Here is a 21,687-nt window from a genome sequence, read left to right as displayed (position 1 = left end):
CTCAAGCAAAAGAGTTCAAGTATCTTGGGGTCTTGTTCATGAGTGACAGTAAAATGGAGTGTGAGATGGACAGACAGCTTGCCTAATGTCTGCAGTGATGCAAGTGCTGTGCTGGACTGTTGTGGTGAAGAAGGCAAAGCTCTCAATTTCCCTGTCCGTCTATGTCAAAACTCTCATGAGCTTTAGGTAGTGACTGAAAGAATGAGGTTGTGGATACAAGTGACTAAAATAAGTTTCCCCCTAGGGTGGCTGGGCTCAGCCTTAGAGATAGGGTGAGGAGCTTAGACATCCGGAGGGAGCTCAGAGTAGAGCCACTGCCCCTTCATGTCTAAAGGGGTCAGTTGAGGTTCAGGCATCCGATCAAGATGTGTCCTGGATGCCTCCAGTTAGAGGTTTTCCAGACACGTCCAACTGATAGAAGGCTTGGGGTCAGACCCAGAACACGTTGGAGGGATTACATGTCTCATCTGGCCTGGGAACGCCTCACGATCACCCAGGAAGAGCTGGAAAGCGTTGCTGGGGGGAGGGGCATCTGGAATACTTTGCTCAACCGCAACCTGGCCTAGGATAAGCGGATGAAAATGGATAGATGGATGGATGAAAATATAGTAAAGCTAATTTTTCTAGCACCTTTTTACACTCTTAGACATAGGGTTACAAATGGGTTCTTCCTAAAGGGCTTAGGTTCTACCCAGAATGACCCTGTCTTGAATAAAGAGTTCTTTGAGGGTGTAAGACTTTTCCATTCAGAGCTCTATTCATCCGAAGAACCCCTTTTCTTCAGCTTAGATTGTTTTGATCCTCTTTCATTTGACTCTTCATGCTTCTCATTTTTCAGTTTATACAGCAGTTGACAGGTGAATAATTAACTGTGATCTCATTAACCATCAAATAAATGATGGGCCTAATTTCCAAGACTCATGCTAATTAACTCTCTGATTCATTTAGGCGGCCATTGGTTAACTGTTTAATTAATTATCTTGGATCTGCCAACATCATGAGGCGTTTTCTGTCTTATCTCACGCTTAACCTCAGAAAAGTTGTATTTGTCACATGCATATATATATGTACATGAGCAATACATACGTGTATCAGGTGTGTTTTGAGTAGATAATTAAAGATCTCTGATCAGCTGAAATCTGGTGCAGGTGTTACTGTATGTAAACAAAAGGCTAATAAGGCGGTGACAGTTTGCTGAGTTTCAATTAGCCTAGAACGACTGGTTGTGACACCCGTCCAAATCTCATTTCCGTGCTGCTCAGATTTCTGCCAGCAGATAGCATGTGATGTGTGTGTACGTGTGTGTATGTGTGTGTGTGTGAGAGAGAGAGAGAGACAAAAAGGAGAGACGCATTCAAAGAGCTACAGAACGAGAAAAAAGTCACATTGGTCTGTTAATGGTTGATAACGTGCTTTGTTAAATCCTCACCTCACCTTGATCTGATGTGAAACGTGTTGACACAGGGTTACTGCCGGCGATAGTGTGCCAGGAATACTATGGGATTTTTAAAGACGCCTTGCTGTCAGACAGTTTTTAATTTCAGCACCTTTTATCCTGTCTGTTTTGAGTGCCAGTCATTGAGTCACCGGGGCTGAGTTCAGCCTCCAAAAAAAGAGGCAAAATGATTAAACAGAAACGGTTGTGCGTTGAGCTCCCTGTGTGTCACAAAAGCACACTGGCTTTTAAGACGATGGGGTTTAATTCAGTTCAATTCAATTCAATTCAATTCAATTCAATTCAATTCAATTCAAAGAGGCTTTACTGTCATGAGAAACATATGTTAACATTGCCAAAGCAAGCATCAAATAATAACAAAAAATATACATACAATAAGTAAAGATCTACTATAATTTAGTTTGTATACACGTCGCTGTTGGCATGGTTACGCATCAGTTTTGCCAAAAAATCCTGTTACATTCAGGCAGATGTGTGGGTCTGTAGGGGTTGGTTAGGGCAAATCGAATTCCCCTCCCCATGAAAATTGGTTAGAGTGGACACAAAGTCAGACTGAAGATGGAAAGAAGATGATGGTCTCTTAACGAGTTGACATTTCTGTCTGATACCAGCAAATGTTGCTGCCGATTGGGTAACACCGCTGACACATCCACCAAATGTGAGAAAAGGTACCTCAAATCCTGTTGCACACTGTTTTTACACCGTTTCGAGGAAACATGTTGTTTATCCCGGAAACCATGGCAAAACAGTGGACACCGTTTTCAGATTGAAGGTGCCCCTGTTGTTCCAGCCAGTTCCAATCACCTGATCCACACCTATCTGCACACCTGCCCCACATCCCCTCATGACACTCCGGGTTTACTCGATACAACACCATGCTGCCTGAGGAAGAGCGCCAGGTAGCTGCCAGTCCGAGCTTTCTTGCTATGCTATTAGATGCCTGAATTTGTCTCATATTAGCACACTGAGTTTTCTGCATTCTCCTTTGTCCTTTGTGTTTCTGCTGAAAGATTTGGGAAGGCTTTTTCCATTGCTTCTGTGGGCTCCAATATATGAACCAGCCCATTTCCGCATAAACCATGCCAGATCATAGTGTTTCAGTCCTAGAAATGTCTATGGTTTCAGTCATTTTGCCTGCAGTTTCTGACCTCTGGATGCCCTTCGGACAGTAAGCCTTCTAGTGTATGCCCCTTTGGTAACTTGTTTTTGCTGGCTGTGATCCATTTGGTGCTGTGGCTTGCTGCTGTGTTTTGGCGAGGGCATTGAGTCCTGGTCAAATGAGGTGTTTGCAGCATATAAGGCAGTGGGAATGATGTTGAATCTCCATCAGCTGATAATCAAACAGCAGCAAGTGACAGAAATGCTGCGCTCAACCTTAATTTATCAGATCTTATGAGTTGGCAATGACACCAGAGAACCTCTTCTACTTGGATTTAACCATGATAAGCTGTGTGTGAAAACACTGTTTATATTATTTATGATACTGTTGGCACATTTAATATTTTGATTACCACTGAGTGCTGTACAGAGCTGACTGGCACTGGGTTCTGGGATTAGTCCTACAGTCAGGAAATATCAGGGAATATGACACTTTACACAAAGTTTAACCACTATATATATTGTATATGTTTGAAAAAACATTACAGAAGCCTTGTTCTATAAGAAAACTTTTAACAAGTAATTTCTCTGATGTGTGTCTTTGTCTCAGGTGGTGCGTGACCAGATCACCCACTGCACCATGAAGCTACGTCAGACCACCGGTATGATGGAGTACTGCCTGGAAGTCCTCAAGGAGAACGATCCAAGTGGATTCCTCCAGGTACTGACACACTGTTTTCGTGTGTGTGAGAGATTGTATGAGTGTAGGAACACGACATGTGCATGTCTCCTAATGTAGGTCGTCACAAAGCTACTGAATGAAGAAACAACTATCAAATACAGTTTCACTAATTTTGGTGAATATCTCCTTTTAATTGAAAGTTGCAAGCTCTCACATCTTATGTTACAGAGTGCAAAACTTACCTGCTTTGTCCTAAAAAACAACAACCTTGCTTTAAGCTGTGTATCAGTGTGTTTATGAGATAGTCCAAAGGGTTAAACATTTTGCACAACACCACTTTTCTCACATATAATCCTTCCGTTTGTATGAAAGATTCAAATTAATAATAACTATATAGCACTTTTCTAAGCACAAAGTGCTTTACAACAGTGGTTCCCAACTGGTGGGTTGCGAGTCCATTCTGAATGGACCACAAGTGACTCGCAAACATGCCAAGTTTGAATAAAATACCACACTTTATTTTAAAGCGTTGTTTCCTGCTGTAGAGTTAGTGACTAACGGACAGCTACTTGACAGAGACAGCAAACTATCTCAACAACAGGGCCAAACACATGTATGACACTGACTATATCAAACTTTGTGGTCTTGTAGAACTAATAACTGAGGACAAATCTGGACCTCATGGCTGGACCAGTTGGGAACCACTGCTCTACAACAAAAACAAAGCACATTTTAAAACATAGGAAATGAAAAAACTAAGAGCCAGAAACTAGGCACATACTAAAACACAGAGTAAGATGAACTAAAATGTCGTAAAACATGAGTGAAATCACCGAAAAGCCGAAAAGCAATCCACCCTTTATCAAGCCCTGCCCATGGTCCCGCCCCCCTTGGTTACTGTTGCTGGGTTTGACAAGCCAAACCTCGCGGGGGTTCATTCCCACAGGAAACAATGGAAAATACCGGGAGATTTAACTTTCTCATAATTTGAACTGAATCGATCATTCTGTCCAAAACGTGGTGTCAGTGACAGAGAACAAAAGTGGCTACAGTTGAGTGAACGGGCATTACATGACATATCCGAAAACTTGTGAAAATTGTTGTTTTGTCCTGATGTCTGACGGTAGCTATGGCCACTAACGTGATCTGCCTGTTGCTAGCTCTCTCGCCTGTGTCGTCTTCGCAGACTTACCCCTCGAGTCTGTCAGTGACTGGAATAAAAACTACTCCGAGAATACATTCTGGATATCTCGAGTCACTGTTGCAGACGCCCCAGGCACACCTTTTAACCATGTTAATAATAATAATAATAATAATATACCTCACTGATTTATCCAAGTTTGCCAGCTAGAAAACTCTGCGTTTCACCGTGATGCTATTGGCAACGAGCCTGGGAGAACACAGCCTGGGGCGGTGTTTGACGAACCCCAGTAAATTAGCAACTGTTGCTATGGGGAAGAGCACTCTGGTTGGTGGGTCAGCAGACCAATCAGAAGGCCAACAAAGGCTCAATTCTGAAAAAAAAGTGTTTTTTCTTAAGAGACAGAGTTTGTAGTCCTGATCTCCTCAGGCAGCTCATTCTAAAGTCTAGAGGCAAATTAATGACTATTAAAGAGTAAGTCTGGGATTGTTTTTATGTTTATTATTAACAGTGTCCCTGAAGCTGCTTGAACCAAATCTATGAATTATATAAAAGAAAATTAAGTGGGGTTCTATGAAGCAGAGGCATTAGTGATATCATGCTGTGGCCAAATGAATTCATTCCTGGTTTAAGTCTCTTTAGGGGGGTTTGCTAATCATCATAAAAACATAAACTCCTCAAGTTAAAACTTAACTTTCACAGGTCATATAAGACAAACATAGTATGGGGTCTTACTGGAAATAAAAAATCGACTTTTTCTTCAGTATTTACAACCAAAATTGTAACTGTGAAAGTTGAAAGAAAGACGGAAGCATGAAACTTAAGAGGAGAAATCAGCTTTGCAGGGAGCCTCTGATGTGTGTGAAGCCTGCACAGCTAGAACGCTGCACAGTCAGAGGAGGAAGACACAGAATAACAACACACACGCCTGGAACACACACACACACACACACACACACACACACACACACACCAACACAGGATGCATCCGATTTACTAATAGTGCAGCTGATCTATTTTTAATTGACCCGACATGTTTAGTTATCAGCCGGCCCAGATGCTCAGCGGCTGATCGATAGTTATTGATCTGTGTATTGTGAGGTCAAATTGAGAAAGGTCAGATGTGACATGTGCACCTGCTTAGAAGAAAGATGTAAGAGTGCTGCTCTCATGTTCTGTGTGGGGTCACACAGGACACTTTACATTGTTTTATCAGCCTGATAACATCATGACACACAATTGTTTTATTCATTACTTAAAAACTTGATTCTAAACTGATGATATGTTTCGGTACAAAAATGTTACATTACTTCTCTTTGGAGTCTTGGCTGTAAAAATATGGTCAAATACAAAAGATTTTTATTTGTGATAGATATTGATGTGACTTTTTATGCTGCAATTCCTCCTCCAAATGCCAAAAATCTATTTGGATTTCCCTTTTTTATACCTCCCTGGTGTCTAATTGACCCAACATAATTAACTTGATTATGCACAGTAACATACCGCAAATTTCTTTGTCAGTGGATTTCTTCTTGGCAAACAAAAGGAATATACAATGTATTTGTTCATGGAGAGTTAACCATTTGAAACCTGAGCAAATCGGCTTTTTTTTTTTTTTTTTTTTTAACATGGGAAGAAGGCAATTAGCAATATTAGAGGAAATAACTAAAAAAAATTGGCAAGAAATTTGTAAAAATAGACAATAAAAAAGAAATAAATGAAGTTGAAACAAAAAACAAACAAGCAAAGAAATCACCCGGAAAGAGTGTTGTGAAGTTAGTTTGAAGTTTTTTGGGGGTTTTTTTTTCGTTTTTTTTTTTCTTTTTGCAATTTGTAGGACATTTCTTGCCAAGTTGCTCATTGCCTTTTCTGACCTATGTTTTTTTAAATAAATTGCACCAATTTTCTCAGGATTCAAAGGTTTAAATATTGAAAGGCATCTGAAAACAGCCCAAGAAAAGTGATGTCGCTCCAGGTTTCAAAGGGTTAATATAACATCTGCAAGCCCAGGTTGTGGCATCATGAAGGTCACCACTTAAAGGCTTTGACACATATTGGATTTTAATAAGATTATAAGGAGAGTAAAAAGTATTATTATTGTTATATATTATAGTTATTACTTGTGCACAAACAGCAGTGGTGTGTGTGGGACCCCAAACAGCCAGTATCAAGGGTTAAAGTTCACATTAATTAAATGATTTAATAATTTCCCCAGAATCAAATAAGTCTTTACTCTTTCCGTGAAGCAGTTTCAACTGTTTGATGACTCATTCTGCACTCAGGGATTTTTGCAAAAGTTCATGCACTCAAATGAGACTTTGGGCGACTAGCCAGCCACACTGGTCAAATAAGGCTGCACTTCATCAATATGGGTCGGACTAGCAAAACAGAGTAATATGGAAAGAGATAGGAGAGAAGTGTGTTGATCAGTGGGCAAAACTTTTGCTTTTATTTCCAATACAATGTGGTGGAGGTCTAACTCTCACATCTCACCCTCATTGTCCTGATCTAATGATGAAGGAGGCGTGTGTAGATCCAGCAGTCCACTGTAGCTCTGTATCATGCTAAATTCTAAGTATGTCCACTTTTCAGCGGTCCAGTCAAATGATTTAATGTAAATCCCTCTTCTGTTCACTACTCAAATATTCTGTTTCACTGGGAAATACATCACAGCACAGAAGCTAAAGATGCTCCAACATCTGTTTCATAGGGAAGTGGCAAAGAAGGTAAAACACAAAGATATACAGGAAGTAAAAACATTAACCATATGGTTTTATAAACGTATCCAACCCCTGAGCTATGCTTGTTTCAATTTTTATTGAATGATAGGAAATGAAATTTGAGCATCTCTGCTTCAGTTATAAATCATAGCTCTTCCTGGAGAGAGATAGCAAGAGAGAAATAGAGTAAGGTGAAGGAAGAGATGAAATAAAGATCAAAGACGCTCCTGAGGGACACGTGCGTGCACGCACACACACACACACACACACACACACACACACACACGCCCTCGCTTCCATTTCATCTGAATATTTTATATCATATTGATTATGTACTTCTTTATGGGTTGCCAACGACTAAATCCTAACTAGAGTCTCTTAAGGAATCAAAGGTGGATACCAGTGTTAGTAGGTTCAGGAACATCTGTAAATATAATGCAGTTTGACCTGATCTGAAGTGAAGCTAAATGAAGCAGTTTCTAATGCTTGAGGATGAATTCCCAAATACTAGACTCGTTTTTTTTCTCAAGAAGATGGCATCCCATTTTCTTGCAGCTGAGTGTAGTTTAATGTAATGCATTCACTTAGTTTTTATTTTCCTGAGGCAGTGAAGCTCTCACCAGCAGAAGATAGGTCTAATTCTTAGCCTTAAATATTTGAACTGCACTAATGCCTGCCTCATTTCACTTGTCAGACACAATATAATAAAGCCAGGCTAATGGAACTGATCCCTGCACAGAGGAGCTGCTCTGTATGCAGGGAGGGCATCGCAGCCATGCAAGCGTATTTAAATGTAGATATTGAGTGCAGGTGTTGTAATTTCCTGTTTCTTTGACTGTCTTTTTTTTTTTACATTTATCTCCCATCACTGTGTACATGTGTGTTTTAATAGCTGCACACCTTAACCTGTGTATGTGTTTTGCAGATCTCAGATGCTCTGATCAAGCGGGTGACATCGTCTCAGGATCAGTGGGTAAAAGGGGCCCTGGAGCCAAAAGTAGGACCCGAGTTTGACCTCACCCTCAACACCGACTCGCTGCTCCAGACCATCCTGCAGCTGGACTTCTGCCAGGGCAAAGGTGAACACACAGGGGCACACACTTTCCATTCAGCTTGCAGGTTTAATTCCTATTTTAGGAGTCATTTTACAGCTACATTTGAGTTTTGACTATATGGATCCCTCAGAGCAGTGGTTCCCAGATTTCTCTTTAGTCATAAGTTCAAGGTCCACACAGTTTAATACATTCAGTGTCATACTTGTGTTTGGCCATGTCATCGAACTAGTTTGCTGTCTCTGTCCAGTAGCTGTCCATTAGTCACTCACTCTACAGCAGAAAATGGCACTTCAAAATAAAAGGTGTGCCTCAGAAATTCACCATACTTCAAAATAAAGTATGTTTTTTACAAACTCGACACGTTTGCGAGTCACATGTGATTTATTTAGAGTAGACCCGAGACCCACCAGTTGGGAACCACTGCCTCAGACTGTATATTATTTAATGTGTTTCTGTGCTAAATATGCCATTTATTCTAATTTCAATTATTTTTTTCCTTATATACCTAATTGTATTCATAACTTACCAACATTTGTTGTATTTAAAGGAGTGCTCCATCAGTTTAGTATTGATAGTATTGATTTGGACTTTAATTACATGCAACCAAATTGGAAAAACAGAGTCTGAAATATCATAAATTTCTTACCAAGAGTAATTGTCAACAAACACTGACTGACAGTTACTTTTAAATAAAATCCCAAATTAACGCTAATACAATAGATTCTGTTCATTTTAAAGGAGCTGTATACAGTTTGTATCTGGTTAGATTAGGCTAATTAAACTGTGTGATTAAAAGGTTAGCAGAGGGGGTAACCATCTTGGAATATTGCTTTAACTCCAGCTATGTATAAGAATAACAGGAGGTTTTTCCTGTATTTCTCATTCTGTCTAAATTGCCCCTATTTTATGAAAGCACACAGATTATTCTCTCAGACTTATAAAAGCTTGCTCTTGAACCACAGAAGACTTTTTAAAGCCGTTTTCAAGTAGTACCCCTGATTACTCCTCATGATGAGTAAACTGAACTCCAAGCGTAAAGTCAGTTGAGTACCCTTCTAAATGAGCTCTATAAATAAATCAGCTTGACATGACCCTTGATGAAATAAGTGATAACCAATAAACAGCATTGAGTCACCCTCTATTTTGCTTCTGTGCTTTCTTCAAGATGTACAACAATGTACACAACTCATTAACTATTCTTCCACTGTTGCTGCCAAGCAGCCACTTGACATGCATGAGTAAACACAGCGTCCTTTACATTACCTCTGCTGCAGTCTCAGAGATTACCCAGATGTATTGTTAATGTACATTAAATATGTAATCAGCACGATGCATATTTTATTTAAATACTGCTCCACTGAGGCATGTAAAGCTCAGGTGTTTTGTTTTGCAGACGTAGATTCAACCTTAGTAAAACACTAAGTAATACGGCATTTATTCAAAATGCATTGCGATCCATTACCGATATTATGAAGTCATGCCTCTGATTGAGTTGTACTTGAAGAGTTATTTCTCTAATTTGAGCTCCAGTTAAGTGAAACCAAATATGCATGGATGTAGAAGATGTGGTCATCCCCTCTCTGTTCAATAAGGCCAGTGGCACAGAATCCATCTGTATGTTTCGTCACATTCAAATCCCACTGACCTTACAGAACAAAGCCATAGGTTCAGAGGTACACCATTTGATCTTATGTCTTTGAATTTCAGTCTCTGACATCCTGAGCTGCAACAAAGTGTCAGAAGCGCTCTGGTTCACAGCCTGAAATTAGTCACCATCATTACTAGATATCAACATTCATCTGAAATGAATGAAGTGCTCTGGATTATATTTTTTTCAGTAAATCTTGATACCCTCTGTGAATCAGCAACTACTTCTAAACTCAACTAATTGGTACCAGACTATATAGTTCTCACCAGGAAACTTCCAAAGAAATTATTAGAAAATGACAGACTCATGAAATAAACATTACCCTTTCCCAACATAAAGGTCTAAATTACAAAGCATATATTTATTTGGGTAGCTGGCCTATAGTCAAATTTAGGTTTGATGAGATATACCAGAAGTAGCTAAAAAATATCCATTATGTGTTAGCTTTTACATTAAACCCCTCAAGTTCCTAGACGTCAGTGTCTCCAATGGCGGCTACAACCCTGTTTAAATTTTTGTTTAGAAATACTGCTTTATATTCTATTTTTGCTGTGTACACTTTATCACATAAACCCTAGGATACATCACAAAACAGCTAAAAAACATTTTATTCCAACCACAAAAAACAAAGTTTTAGGTTTTAGTTTTCTCTATCTAATTTGTTATCACAAGGAGTTGTAATAGTAGTATTTCTTGTAATATTTTATGCTTCACACTTGGTATGAAAAAAGGGTAAAGATAAGGATTTGTCATATAAACATCTTACTTTTGAATCTCAGCAATTAACTTTGTCAGTAAAATGTAGAATATGAACTCTTAAAAAAGGGGCAACTCATGTCCAACCCAAAGAATACCCTGAAATTCCAACTTATCAAAACACAAATTCTGTTTCTGGGGTGAAACAATATTTTTTAAGGATTTATATGTATGAAAAACAGTGATTTATAAAATATTTTAATTGGCTCTCATTTTTTTAAACTTCTAAACTTGCCCTGTGCCGAGAAAGCACCGTTGTCCCAGACATGAATTTACAGCTACGGATGGTCAAAAAATCTGTTAGAAGCTTTCAAATGCCTTCAAATTTAAAACTAACAACATGCACTGATTACATTAGTGTAAAAATGTACTGCTTCAATCATCTTTGTTTTAAAAATGTTTTTAGTGAAAATGTTAGCCCTTTAAAGATCGCAGAATTTGTCAACTCTCTTTTTTACAAGAATATAATTTAATTATGCATAAAAGGACTCCTGGTTACCAAAAAGACAGGAATATTGCTAAAGTACTGGTAAGCTATATATATATTTTAAAATAAATAATTGCGGTCTTTTCTAAACAATAGATATTTGGGTCAAAGCCTCTGTTGTGTCCTAATATGCAGATGACACTACATTTTATATTGATGAAACTTTGTACGAAGTTTACATTAACTTTCAAAATAACTTATAAGTAAGAGCTTTTCTGATATAAGAAGTGAATTATGATGACATGCAAGTCAAAAATATATGATGAAAACCACAATGTTTACATACCAATTCACTGTGTGTGTTCAGTACATGTCATGACGTTGGTGTCTTCTCTTTATTTTGGTGATACAGCACATGCTCTTCAAAGCATCAGTGAATACAGACCTCTTGTCATGTTTGTAATGCAATCAGTGTAAATATCTCCCCTGGTCTCACTGTGAGTTACAGCTGCTTTATATGCCATCTTCTGTTTAAGTGCTCTTGTATTAAAACATCCAAACCAACATCATATTTCCAGATGTGCAGGAGAGTCCGTTAATGAAACAAATGCAGGCAGCAGACAGTGGTGAGGCTGAGATGGAGACAGAAAGCCCCGGAGGTATTTCAGAGACTCTACTTTTCACAGTGAACCTCTGTTTTCCTCCCTTGAATTTATATCTGTTACTCCTTCCTCGTCCCTCAGCCCCTGACTCTGGTTGGAAACTCACCGGTCTTTTTGTCCCCCACAGCGTCTACCTGGTCTCCTTCCTCTGCATGGTTTTTGTTTTCCAGCTCCTCTCCAATGAATGGCACGTCTGCAAAGTAGTGTTGCCTTCACTGGAACACTGGAACACAAAGTTTCCAAAAATTACAGAAACTTACAGAAATTTGTTGCCTGAAGTACTTCTCTGTTTCTCATGCTAGTCTTTGCTTCTTCTTTTTTTTATCTAAATTATATATATTCACTGAGCTTTTTGAGCTTCATTGACCTTTTTGAGGGAATGTGTATTAAACATCTTCCCATATTTTTTTTCCCCTGACTGGGAAAATAGTTCTAAATTAAATTGCAGAATGTTTCTTGTTATATAAAATAAATAATTAAGCTAAATAATGCAATACATTTTTAGTGAAATATGTAAAAAAAAAAAATGGATTTGAAGCATAGCATAAACAAAACAAAAATATTCTGCTGAAAAGAGAATAAATACAGATTATGAAAATAACATCTAAATATAATATATTTTACTGTATATAAATATATAATTCATTCAAATTAAGAATATTTGTTATCAATATCATATCAAATCATTATCTTGTGGCTGAGCATGAATCAAAGAACTACTTTGTCTACAAATGCTGTGAAGAATATTGAATTTAAATATTAATAAAGTGAGTCTATACACTGTATACTGCATCGCTCCTATAATGTTGTTCCCTCTGTCATGACTGCTGCCTTTCCTCTGTGTCTTCACCACAACTTATTTTGGTCTAGAAAGATCAGATAACAAAGAAACGATGAATGAAACAGATTTCATCACCCTGAGATCTCCACTCGTACGTGGTTATTTTTACCCTGTTTTTGTTGTTAGTGTTTGTTTCAGCTCCTTTCTGGAATGCAGTTGTGTCCTGTTTGTTAGCACAAGTTTTATCACCATCAGGGTTAGACGGATATGTCTTTTTATGAGAAAAATTCTTTGATATGATGTTGGTTCCTCCCTTTCTTGGCTTCTGTAACCAGCTGAGAATTCTGACCTGAATCAAGCTACTAGCTAATTTGGTAGTTTGTATCTAAAGATACATATCATTTAAGGGGTAAGAAATAAGCAAAGTAGTGTTCAAATAATTGCTGCTGGAAGCTTATGCAACATCTAGTAGTCTTTGAAGATTATATCAGTCTAACCCGATGCACCACTGCTACCTCAATAAGTGTATAACATCCTCACATCGCCTATTTAAAGCCTCCACTGATGCCCAGCTGTTGCCCTGTAAATGAACCCGGAGGTCTTTCACCTTTAAGGCTCGTTTTTATTTTTATCTCCCACTAGATCCACAATAAGTTCCTCTTTCCCTCCCTTTCTGTTGTTCAAAGGCAACCAGCCAGCTGACGACACCACCCCGTTCATCTTCCTTTTCTCGTCATCCATTCACCCTTTCATTTCTCCCTCCTCTCACACCCCTAAGGCACCCCCAGTTATAATCTGTACATCTCATCCTTCTATTTCACCCCACAGTGGAGCCTGGACCTGCAGTGCCGGCGGCTCCTCTCCTGCAGCTAGAGAAGTGCTGCACCAGGAACAACAGCGCCACCCTGGCCTGGAGGGTAACCGCGCCCCCTGCCAGCCCCATCGAGGGGTACATCCTGGAGCTAGACGACGGCAACGGAGGACAGTACAGGGTCAGTACCTCACGAAAACACATACTAAGTCACAGTACATACTGTGTGGACATGCCACTAATATGACAGTAATCCAATTAAAATGCAGCTGTCACTGCTTTTTTATTTTATTGTTAATTATCCATATGCTGCTCAACTCTGACAAAGGCAGATAATGGTTTATGTGTGTTATTTTTGTGTCATCAGTGGTTACTCTTTACTTATACATGATTCCATGTATACATTTTATATGTTTAAGCAATGAACATACATGTGAATGCACTTAAAGAAGTATTTCACCCATTCCTAAAACTGGGCTGTCTATGCAGTAGAAAGATGCAATTACTTTTGAAACTGGTGCTACATGACCAGAGAAAACAAGAGACAGAAAAACCTACAGCTACCAGAATGCACTGCACTGGACCAATAATAGCTCCCGCTGGTGGGTGACATAATTTTAGCTTGTCTGTTTGACACATTTGAAAACGGTCTCATACTTCAGTTAAATGGTAAGCTAACATATCTTTCTTAAAACATTTGAGGTGAGAAAAACGCAACTCAGTCACAGAATCTTGGTTTATATTTGATCAGCTCAGGGTATTTTTACCGTTTGATTCCAGTTTTATCAGCCTCTGTTTTCACTATGCAGAAAACAGTATGGCACAGAATTCCCCAAACTCTTCCAATTACAGCTAAACAGTGTACTAAGATATTTTCTGTTGACATTTTAGGTGAGAAATAGACAAAGCAGTTACGAAATCTCGGTTTATATTTGGTCCTGCTTTTGGACCTAATCCAGAGAAGGTCCATCTCTGGTGTGGCTTGGCGTGACACGGCGCATCCAAACTGATATTAGAAACACAAATCGGCACTGCATGGCTTTACTACTACTTTAGTACTGACAAAGGAAAAAGGGTATTTATGTCCATGGTGGCGGCATTGGTGACAGGCAATACAATAATGCAGAAGTACAATCTGTAGTTCGTGCAACAGCCCCAGCGCCAGTTTTGCGGCATCTGACACTACTGAGCTAGGAGATGAGTAGGGAGATCCGGGTGCTGGTAGAATGGAGGGAAGTTTACCACAGTTCATTTACACATACCACCAAAATTGTTATGATACAAAGCTGGTTGAAAATTGGTGAAGTGTCCCTTTAAACTGCTTTTTTAAATGATGCTACTGAAATGTGTGTGTGTGTCCTCAGGAGGTGTACGTGGGGAAGGAGACGGTGTGTACAGTGGATGGCCTCCATTTTAACAGCTCCTACAACGCCAGGGTGAAGGCCTACAATGCCATCGGTGTGGGGCCGTACAGCAAGACTGTGGTGCTCAAGACCTCGGACGGTATGCTGTGTGTGTGTGTGTGTGTGTGTTTGTGTGTGTGTGGATATGTGTGTGTGTGCTAACTTTGCATCCAGTTTACCAGATTGGCACAGACAGGCTGAAAAAGGAAAATGTCCATCTTCTTTAGGATATTGTTTCTTGATTGTCTTGATGTGTTTTCCAACAGAGTAGTTTTATTGCTATCTCTCTCGGATGTCCACTGCCTGCGGTCTGGCACCTGGTCGCTACCTTTTATAAAGAAATACTGTGCATAGTATATCTTTAATTTGTATCATCTAACATCAGTACGACAAACTTCTAAGATAATGAGTGTTGAGGCTTTTTAAGGGTAAAAATGGAAGAATAAAAAGCATAGAGTGTGTTATACAGACGGTGAAGAAAGGAGAAGAGAGTGGATGAAAAGAAAGGAAAGGAGTACAGGAAAGGAAAGAAAGAAAAGAGAGAAGTCGAAGGGGAGAAGGAAGGAAAGGGAGGGAGACAAAAGGAAAGGAATGTAGGGGCAAAGGGAAGGGAAAAAGGCAAAATAAAGGGGAGTAGATAAGAAAGAAAGGAAAGGGATTGGAAAGGACAAAGGAGGGCAAAACAGGAGAGAAAAAAGGGAGAAAAGGAGAGAATAGGTAAACAACAAAGCAAAGGAAAAAGAGGGTAGACAAGCAAAAAGGGAATGGAAAGGAAGAGAGCGGACAAAGAAGTAGGAAAGGAAAAATGATGTAAAGAGGAGGAAAGAACGAAAAGGAAAGACAAGTAAAGTAGAAGAGGGCAAAGGAAAAGAAAGGAAACGAAAGGAGTCAGAGAAAGAAGGACACAAAAAGGAACCATGACAAAACCTTGTATAACCGCAGTGGACTGAGGGTGGAGAGTCACACTGACTGACACTGGCCGTGACACTGACACACACTGTCTCACTTTGCCAGCCACTAACAACAATGGACATTAGTCTGTTTTCTGACTGATAACCGCTCATCCCTCCCGCCCTCTTCCTCTTTTTCTCTCTGTCATCTTTTTTTCTTTGCCAACTCGCCCTCTCTCTTTCTCTCACCCCTCATCGCCACCTCCTTCTCGTTCCTCGAGGACTATAGCGTCCTACAGCTACATGGAGAGGAAAAAAAGGGATGTGACTCGACTTGTTGGCATGACGAGTGAATGAGCAGGCGATAGGGGCTGTCGCTGCGACACAAACACTGATTTTTATGTACAGTTTCTTAGTATGATCCTGTGTGTGTATGTATATTGTATGTGTCGCAGCTCATTTAATGATGCCGCATATGGCTGTAGCTTGCTGATGAAGCATTTCTGTCCCCAGGCCTGGATAGTAAATGTGTTCCTGATGTTTCAGCCTGTAGTGTGTGTGTGTGTGTGTGTGTGTGTGTGTGTGTGTGTGTGTGTTTGTGCTTTTACCCTGCAGCTAAACTCACTCACACTCTGGCCGGAAGAAACCAACTGTTAATACATGTCTTATGTTATTATTTGACTGTTAGCTATACTGCATATTGTCACAAAACATTAAATTGATGTGAATATTGGTGGACTTTATCTATTGTTGGTGAGAGATACAACTGAAGAATTCTGTTAATTATTAATCCAGTTTAGCAGCATATCCATATCCAATTACTTCTCATTTGAATGAAGAGAGGCTGAATTATTTCTTGTCTATCAAAATGAATTAATGAAGGGAGCTGCAGAGTGTACATTTACCCTCTCCTTTCAGTTTTCTTAATCATAATTTGTCTAAATTATAGGGATTGTGCAACAGTGAATTGCTGCTTTGGCAGTTTTTCCCTCATCATCTCAATCAAGTTTCACGTTATATACACATAATATTTTCTCTAGTCATGGCAACATAAGTGACATGGCATGATATAGTGATTAAGAAAAAGATTATCATTATAACAGGATGTTAGAAATATAGCGCATTTTTGTTCCTCAGTGTGGCTTGATGAAAAATGATTATTGAGCACTGTCAAGATGATGCAGAGCTGGGGTTAGGGACCAAGCAGCGAGGCAACAATGACACAGAAGTTACTGACAAAAATTGAGGGTTTTTATTTACCCAAAAAATGCATGAAAAATTTCAAACCAATAAATGAACAACTATGCCTATAAAAGAAGTCAACATAACATAACTATACTCAATATTGTTGCTTAACAAGGTGTTAACTGAACAAACCTGACCTGTCCAGATGACACACGAGGGAGCATATATTGGCTTGGTCAAACCAAATAGAAGAGGTAACCAAAATGGACGGCAACTACAACTAAAACCAAATCCCCCCTATAACATGGCAGCACATGGTTTTATCCAATGAGCTAGCTCCAGGATTTAAGAGTCCTCAGCCCTCAGCCACACCTTTTGCTCCACCAGGAAGTGACCTCCCCAAACAACCACTGTAACTAAAAGACGAAGAAAGAGGTGATTCATGTCAAAGACTTTGCCTGTGTAACCCTACAATGCTAGAATGTACGATACGATGCGATACGATATGATACAATATACTTTATCATCCCTGTAGGGAAATTTGTCTTTGACTTAAGTGCTGTGCACATTGCCTGCTTCCACAAAACAAACAAACAAAAAAAAAAAAACACATCACACATAAATACACAACAATACATCATACATCATTCCCTTTAGAGGGCACCATGGCACTATTGCTTAACCCTAACAGGCTATTTACTATTTAGGATATTAATTGAGATAGGCTCAAAGGAGTTTTTAAACCTATTCAGTTTACAATTGGTTACTCTGTATCGTCTTCCAGGCGGTAAAAGTTCATACTCAGAATAAAGGAGGTGTGATGGGTCAGATAAAACTCTCTGAGCCTGCCCAAGAACAGACTGCTCAAAGCTTAACTTAAACTATGTAAGGTTAAAAGCAAATAAAGAGATTCTAAATCAAACCAACTGTGTGATGTGAATTGTTTAGGTATGGTTGACCATAAATGAAGGTAGATAAACTAATGAGTTGAAAGAGTGTGGATTGGGAAGACTTTACCATATGTGGCTGTGACCATCACAGCTGGTAAAATGACATTACAATATGCTTTGGAAAACTCAAGTGTAAAACCAGTTTGTGTGGGTGTTGACTGACTACATGGGTCAGAAAGGTGGCACAGACTTTTAGAAACTACTTCTTCTGTCTTTCTTGATAACTTTCCAAAACGATGAAAGCTAGCAGGCATATGTGGCATCATGACCGAGTGTTTTTTCCTTCCCACAGTGGCTTGGTTCTCCTTCGACCCCACCACAGCTCATCGGGACATCGTTCTGTCAAACGAAAACCAAACGGTCACCTGTAGCAGCTACGATGACCGTGTGGTGCTGGGAACTGCTGCTTTTTCCAAAGTAAACACACATTGGTTATATTATAGATCAGATTTCTTTCTTATGTGAATGAGCAGGTGACTTAAATGACTTTCAACACCAAGATTAATAAACTTGATTCTAATTTGATATGAATCTCAGGGGATTCACTACTGGGAGGTCAGCATCGATCGCTATGACAACCACCCAGACCCTGCCTTTGGCGTGGCGAGGATCAACACCATGAAAGACATGATGTTGGGCAAAGATGACAAGGCGTGGGCCATGTATGTGGACAACAATCGCTCCTGGTTCATGCACAACAACTCCCACACCAACAGGTAGGTGTATACTATACTCTGTGATTTATAAGGCCAGTGGTAGGATGTGGATGGAAGCTATAGCTCATATTAGGTGTTTTAGGACCAAGCAGTTCTGGGGACTTTTGAGAGGAACTACGCACTAGGCAACTCCCTTGAAAAACTCCATTCCTGCTTTTTAGCATTTGGATCCGATTGAGAGGCTGAGCACACTATCTGCACATAGCCTGTCACTCAAAGCAGCCCACCCTTAATTATCTGTACCTGTATGCCTTGATAAAATGTAAGCGGATGTGTAGCTGTAGAGACTGAAACTGCCAGGTGGTAAACATGTTTATTTCTCCTGTAAAGATGTGCATTTTAACATGGGGGTCTAGGGGTACCACTTGGAGTGAGCCTCTAGTACCATTCAAGGAACTATGGGTTTTGGCACTTCGGCGTTGGCTTCATTTTTCAGCCCTGGACATTATCTCTTGGCTTTGAAGAGTCAACATTGCGTTGTATTTCCACCGATGCATATATGCTCAGTAAAGCCTCAACTTAGTTTTTTTGTTGTCTCTTGTTTACACAGCTAATGGGTTTTTAAAAATGGTGGCTCCTGGTGCTAGATTGTCTCATGTGTTCAACCAATCACCTTACACTTGCTTCATTCATGGTTCCTCTTGAGGTGGAGTACCTTCTCTTAAATAGGAGCCTTAAAAAGTAGAAGGAGGACAATGACTACCTGATATTAGATTTTTACTTACCAGTACTAATCATGCATACTTTCTAAGAGGTTTTTAAGTTAAAACTACATACTTGATGTTAGGATTCAAAAGGTCCCCTCTGTTGATGTTCTTATACACCACACAAACGTCCTCAGCAGAAGCGAGGAAAATATAGGAGAAGGTACGGTCGTGGTGACAGTGACAGTGTTCGAGGAGACAGAATTTGGCTATTGAAGTCAATGGGGAGGACACTGCACTCACACTTCCACCCGTCATATCGTTTTTGTTCCAACTTTGACCAAAAAATCTGTCCACCAGATTAAAAAACACACATTATGTAATGATTACTGACATTTTATTTTTAAATCTACATATGCACATTTGTTGTCCTTGTTATTGGTGTCCAAACAGATCATGGCTCTGTCCAGCAGAGGTTGAGATCCTGCTGACACCAAACTCTGGTTCCTCGAATGCTGTCACTATTGTTGTGACTGTTCCTCCCTTTATGTTCACCATGGTGTGGTATAATACAACAGCTACAGAGGGGACCTTTTGAATCTAATATTAGATTCAAAAGTATTTAGGTATTTAGTTATAACTTGAAAACCACCCAAAAAGTATACATTATTAGTAATAAAAATCCAGTATCAGGTAGTCACTGTTCTGCTTCTAATGTTTTTTAGCTCCTATTTCAGAGTAGGTACTTGCCCACAGCAAGAGGAACCATGAGGGACATAAGTCTGTTCCTTCCTTTATATTTTCCTTAAGCAGATGGTGTTTGATTGAAAGTTCAATAACCTATTTGATCTCAACTTTTGAAGCCAACACAGATGAAAGGTCCTCACAATCTTTAGGGGGAAAAGAAGTTTTTATAGTCTGCAGCTATGAATGTTGGTAAATTATTTACTTGAAGAATCCATCATCATCAAGTCCGCACTTAAAGTGTTACCACCAGCTGAGGGTTTTTTAACAGCCTGAAACTCAAAAGTTGAAGTTACTGACATTTAAAAAATTATAAAATTATTTAATAACAAAAAATGCCAACTTTTGAACTTGTTTGCCTTATTAAGAAATGATCCTCATCTTTTGAACTTGTATGTCAATAAGCACAGCAGGAGGCACTCTCTTCTTCCATTCATTAGGTGTTGTGCATTAAATCTCACACAGCAAAGGACACACACACACACACACACACACACACACAGGATAATGATACATACACAGGATGACAGAGGGACCCCAGGGGCTCATACAATACCGACTAACAAACACACCAGAGAGCAGCAGCCTGCAGGAGACATCAAAACATCTCTCTGCAGCATCTCTCTTAGTGTCACGCCGACACTATCAAACCCTCATTAAACATTTATTTACAAAAATACGTCTATACTTCAGAGGGAAGAAGTCGACATTTCACAGGAATAATGTGAACCCTCTGACTTGTCTTTCTCTACCTCGGTCCGTCCAGACTGCACACTTATTCCTTGTGCTGTTTGCTTTCATGTCGTTAATCATCTCATGTCTGGATTTCAGTGTTATTTACCACATATTGATTCCTCCGTCTCTCTCAGAGCGCTGACTCTCACTCAGTCCCGAGGCAGGTGTCATGTGTTTGAATCATGGCTATGTGCCTGCTTACATGTGTAAGGGTGGTTTCACACCTTTGCTTCTACGCAAAAACACAATTTCAGTCCCACAGTGGGTCCTTTAGCATAGAAGGAAACATCTGTAGTGTTCATTAAGTGTCCATTTTTGTCACTCTTTGAACTGACTACAGGATTTCAATTTGTCCATCTGTTGTGTGTGTGTGCGTGTGTGTGTGTGTGTGTGTGCATATAGGGCGGAGGGAGGCATCACTAAGGGCTCGACTGTGGGCATCCTTCTGGACCTGACCAAACACACACTGACTTTCTACATCAACAAGGAGCAGCATGGTCCGACTGCCTTCGAGAACCTGGATGGTGTCTTTGTACCCGCTGTCAGCCTCAACAGAAACGTGCAGGTCAGTGTGTGTGTGTGTGTGTGTATGTTGGTATATGATGTGTTCTTTAGCATGTATGAATAAGCAAACTGTGATAAACTCAGCTGGAAAAGTATTTTAGTCGACACCAGAGCTGCCAAGACTACTCACAGAAGTGTCAAAGATGCTGAATTTTGAACAAATGCAGCGTTACATTCTTAGCTTTTAGTTGTGCACTTTGGAGTCACACTCTTGGATGTGCTAATGTTACAAATACTGGTGAAATAATTAATCACGAAGGTTATCAACAAGAAATGATTCAAAGCGAGAACTGCTTCCAGCATATTAATGTGAAGATTTACTGCTTTCTTCCTGTTTTATGTCACCGTGAACTGAATATCCTGAATAAACAAACAAATTGAAAACATCACCTTGGGCTCTGAGAACGTGTTAGAGCCAAACATCAGTCACAGGGCTGGTTTATGTTCTGCTGCTGCAGCATTCAGTGTCCCCTTATTTCCAAAATACTAAAGGTGTGAACCTTGTTGCAGTCTGTTTGGCTGCTTTTAATGCTCCAAAGCACTCGACTGAAGCACTAAGTTGTGTTTGTGACATCTGAACTTGGAAGTGGGAGTTTAAGAGGAGCACTTGAAGGCAGCA

At 39.7% G+C, this 21,687-nt stretch overlaps 1 protein-coding gene across 1 annotated transcript in view; it reads left to right on the top strand.

Moving 5' to 3' along the window:
- LOC125896780 (E3 ubiquitin-protein ligase TRIM9) overlaps positions 1-21,687 on the top strand; it is a 73,301-nt gene that overhangs the window by 42,839 nt on the left and 8,775 nt on the right. Inside the window, exons 4-10 of the mRNA XM_049589649.1 lie at positions 3,165-3,275; positions 8,023-8,176; positions 13,255-13,418; positions 14,602-14,740; positions 17,958-18,082; positions 18,203-18,381; positions 20,907-21,069. Of these exons, the coding sequence (XP_049445606.1) occupies positions 3,165-3,275; positions 8,023-8,176; positions 13,255-13,418; positions 14,602-14,740; positions 17,958-18,082; positions 18,203-18,381; positions 20,907-21,069 (1,035 nt within the window). The remainder of the gene's footprint in view (positions 1-3,164; positions 3,276-8,022; positions 8,177-13,254; positions 13,419-14,601; positions 14,741-17,957; positions 18,083-18,202; positions 18,382-20,906; positions 21,070-21,687) is intronic.

This window comes from Epinephelus fuscoguttatus, linkage group LG11 (genome assembly GCF_011397635.1).
Source record: "Epinephelus fuscoguttatus linkage group LG11, E.fuscoguttatus.final_Chr_v1".
Lineage (NCBI taxonomy): Eukaryota > Metazoa > Chordata > Actinopteri > Perciformes > Serranidae > Epinephelus > Epinephelus fuscoguttatus.
The sequence above is the reverse complement of the archived record's forward strand: the minus strand, read 5'-3'. Positions and strand labels throughout refer to the sequence as shown.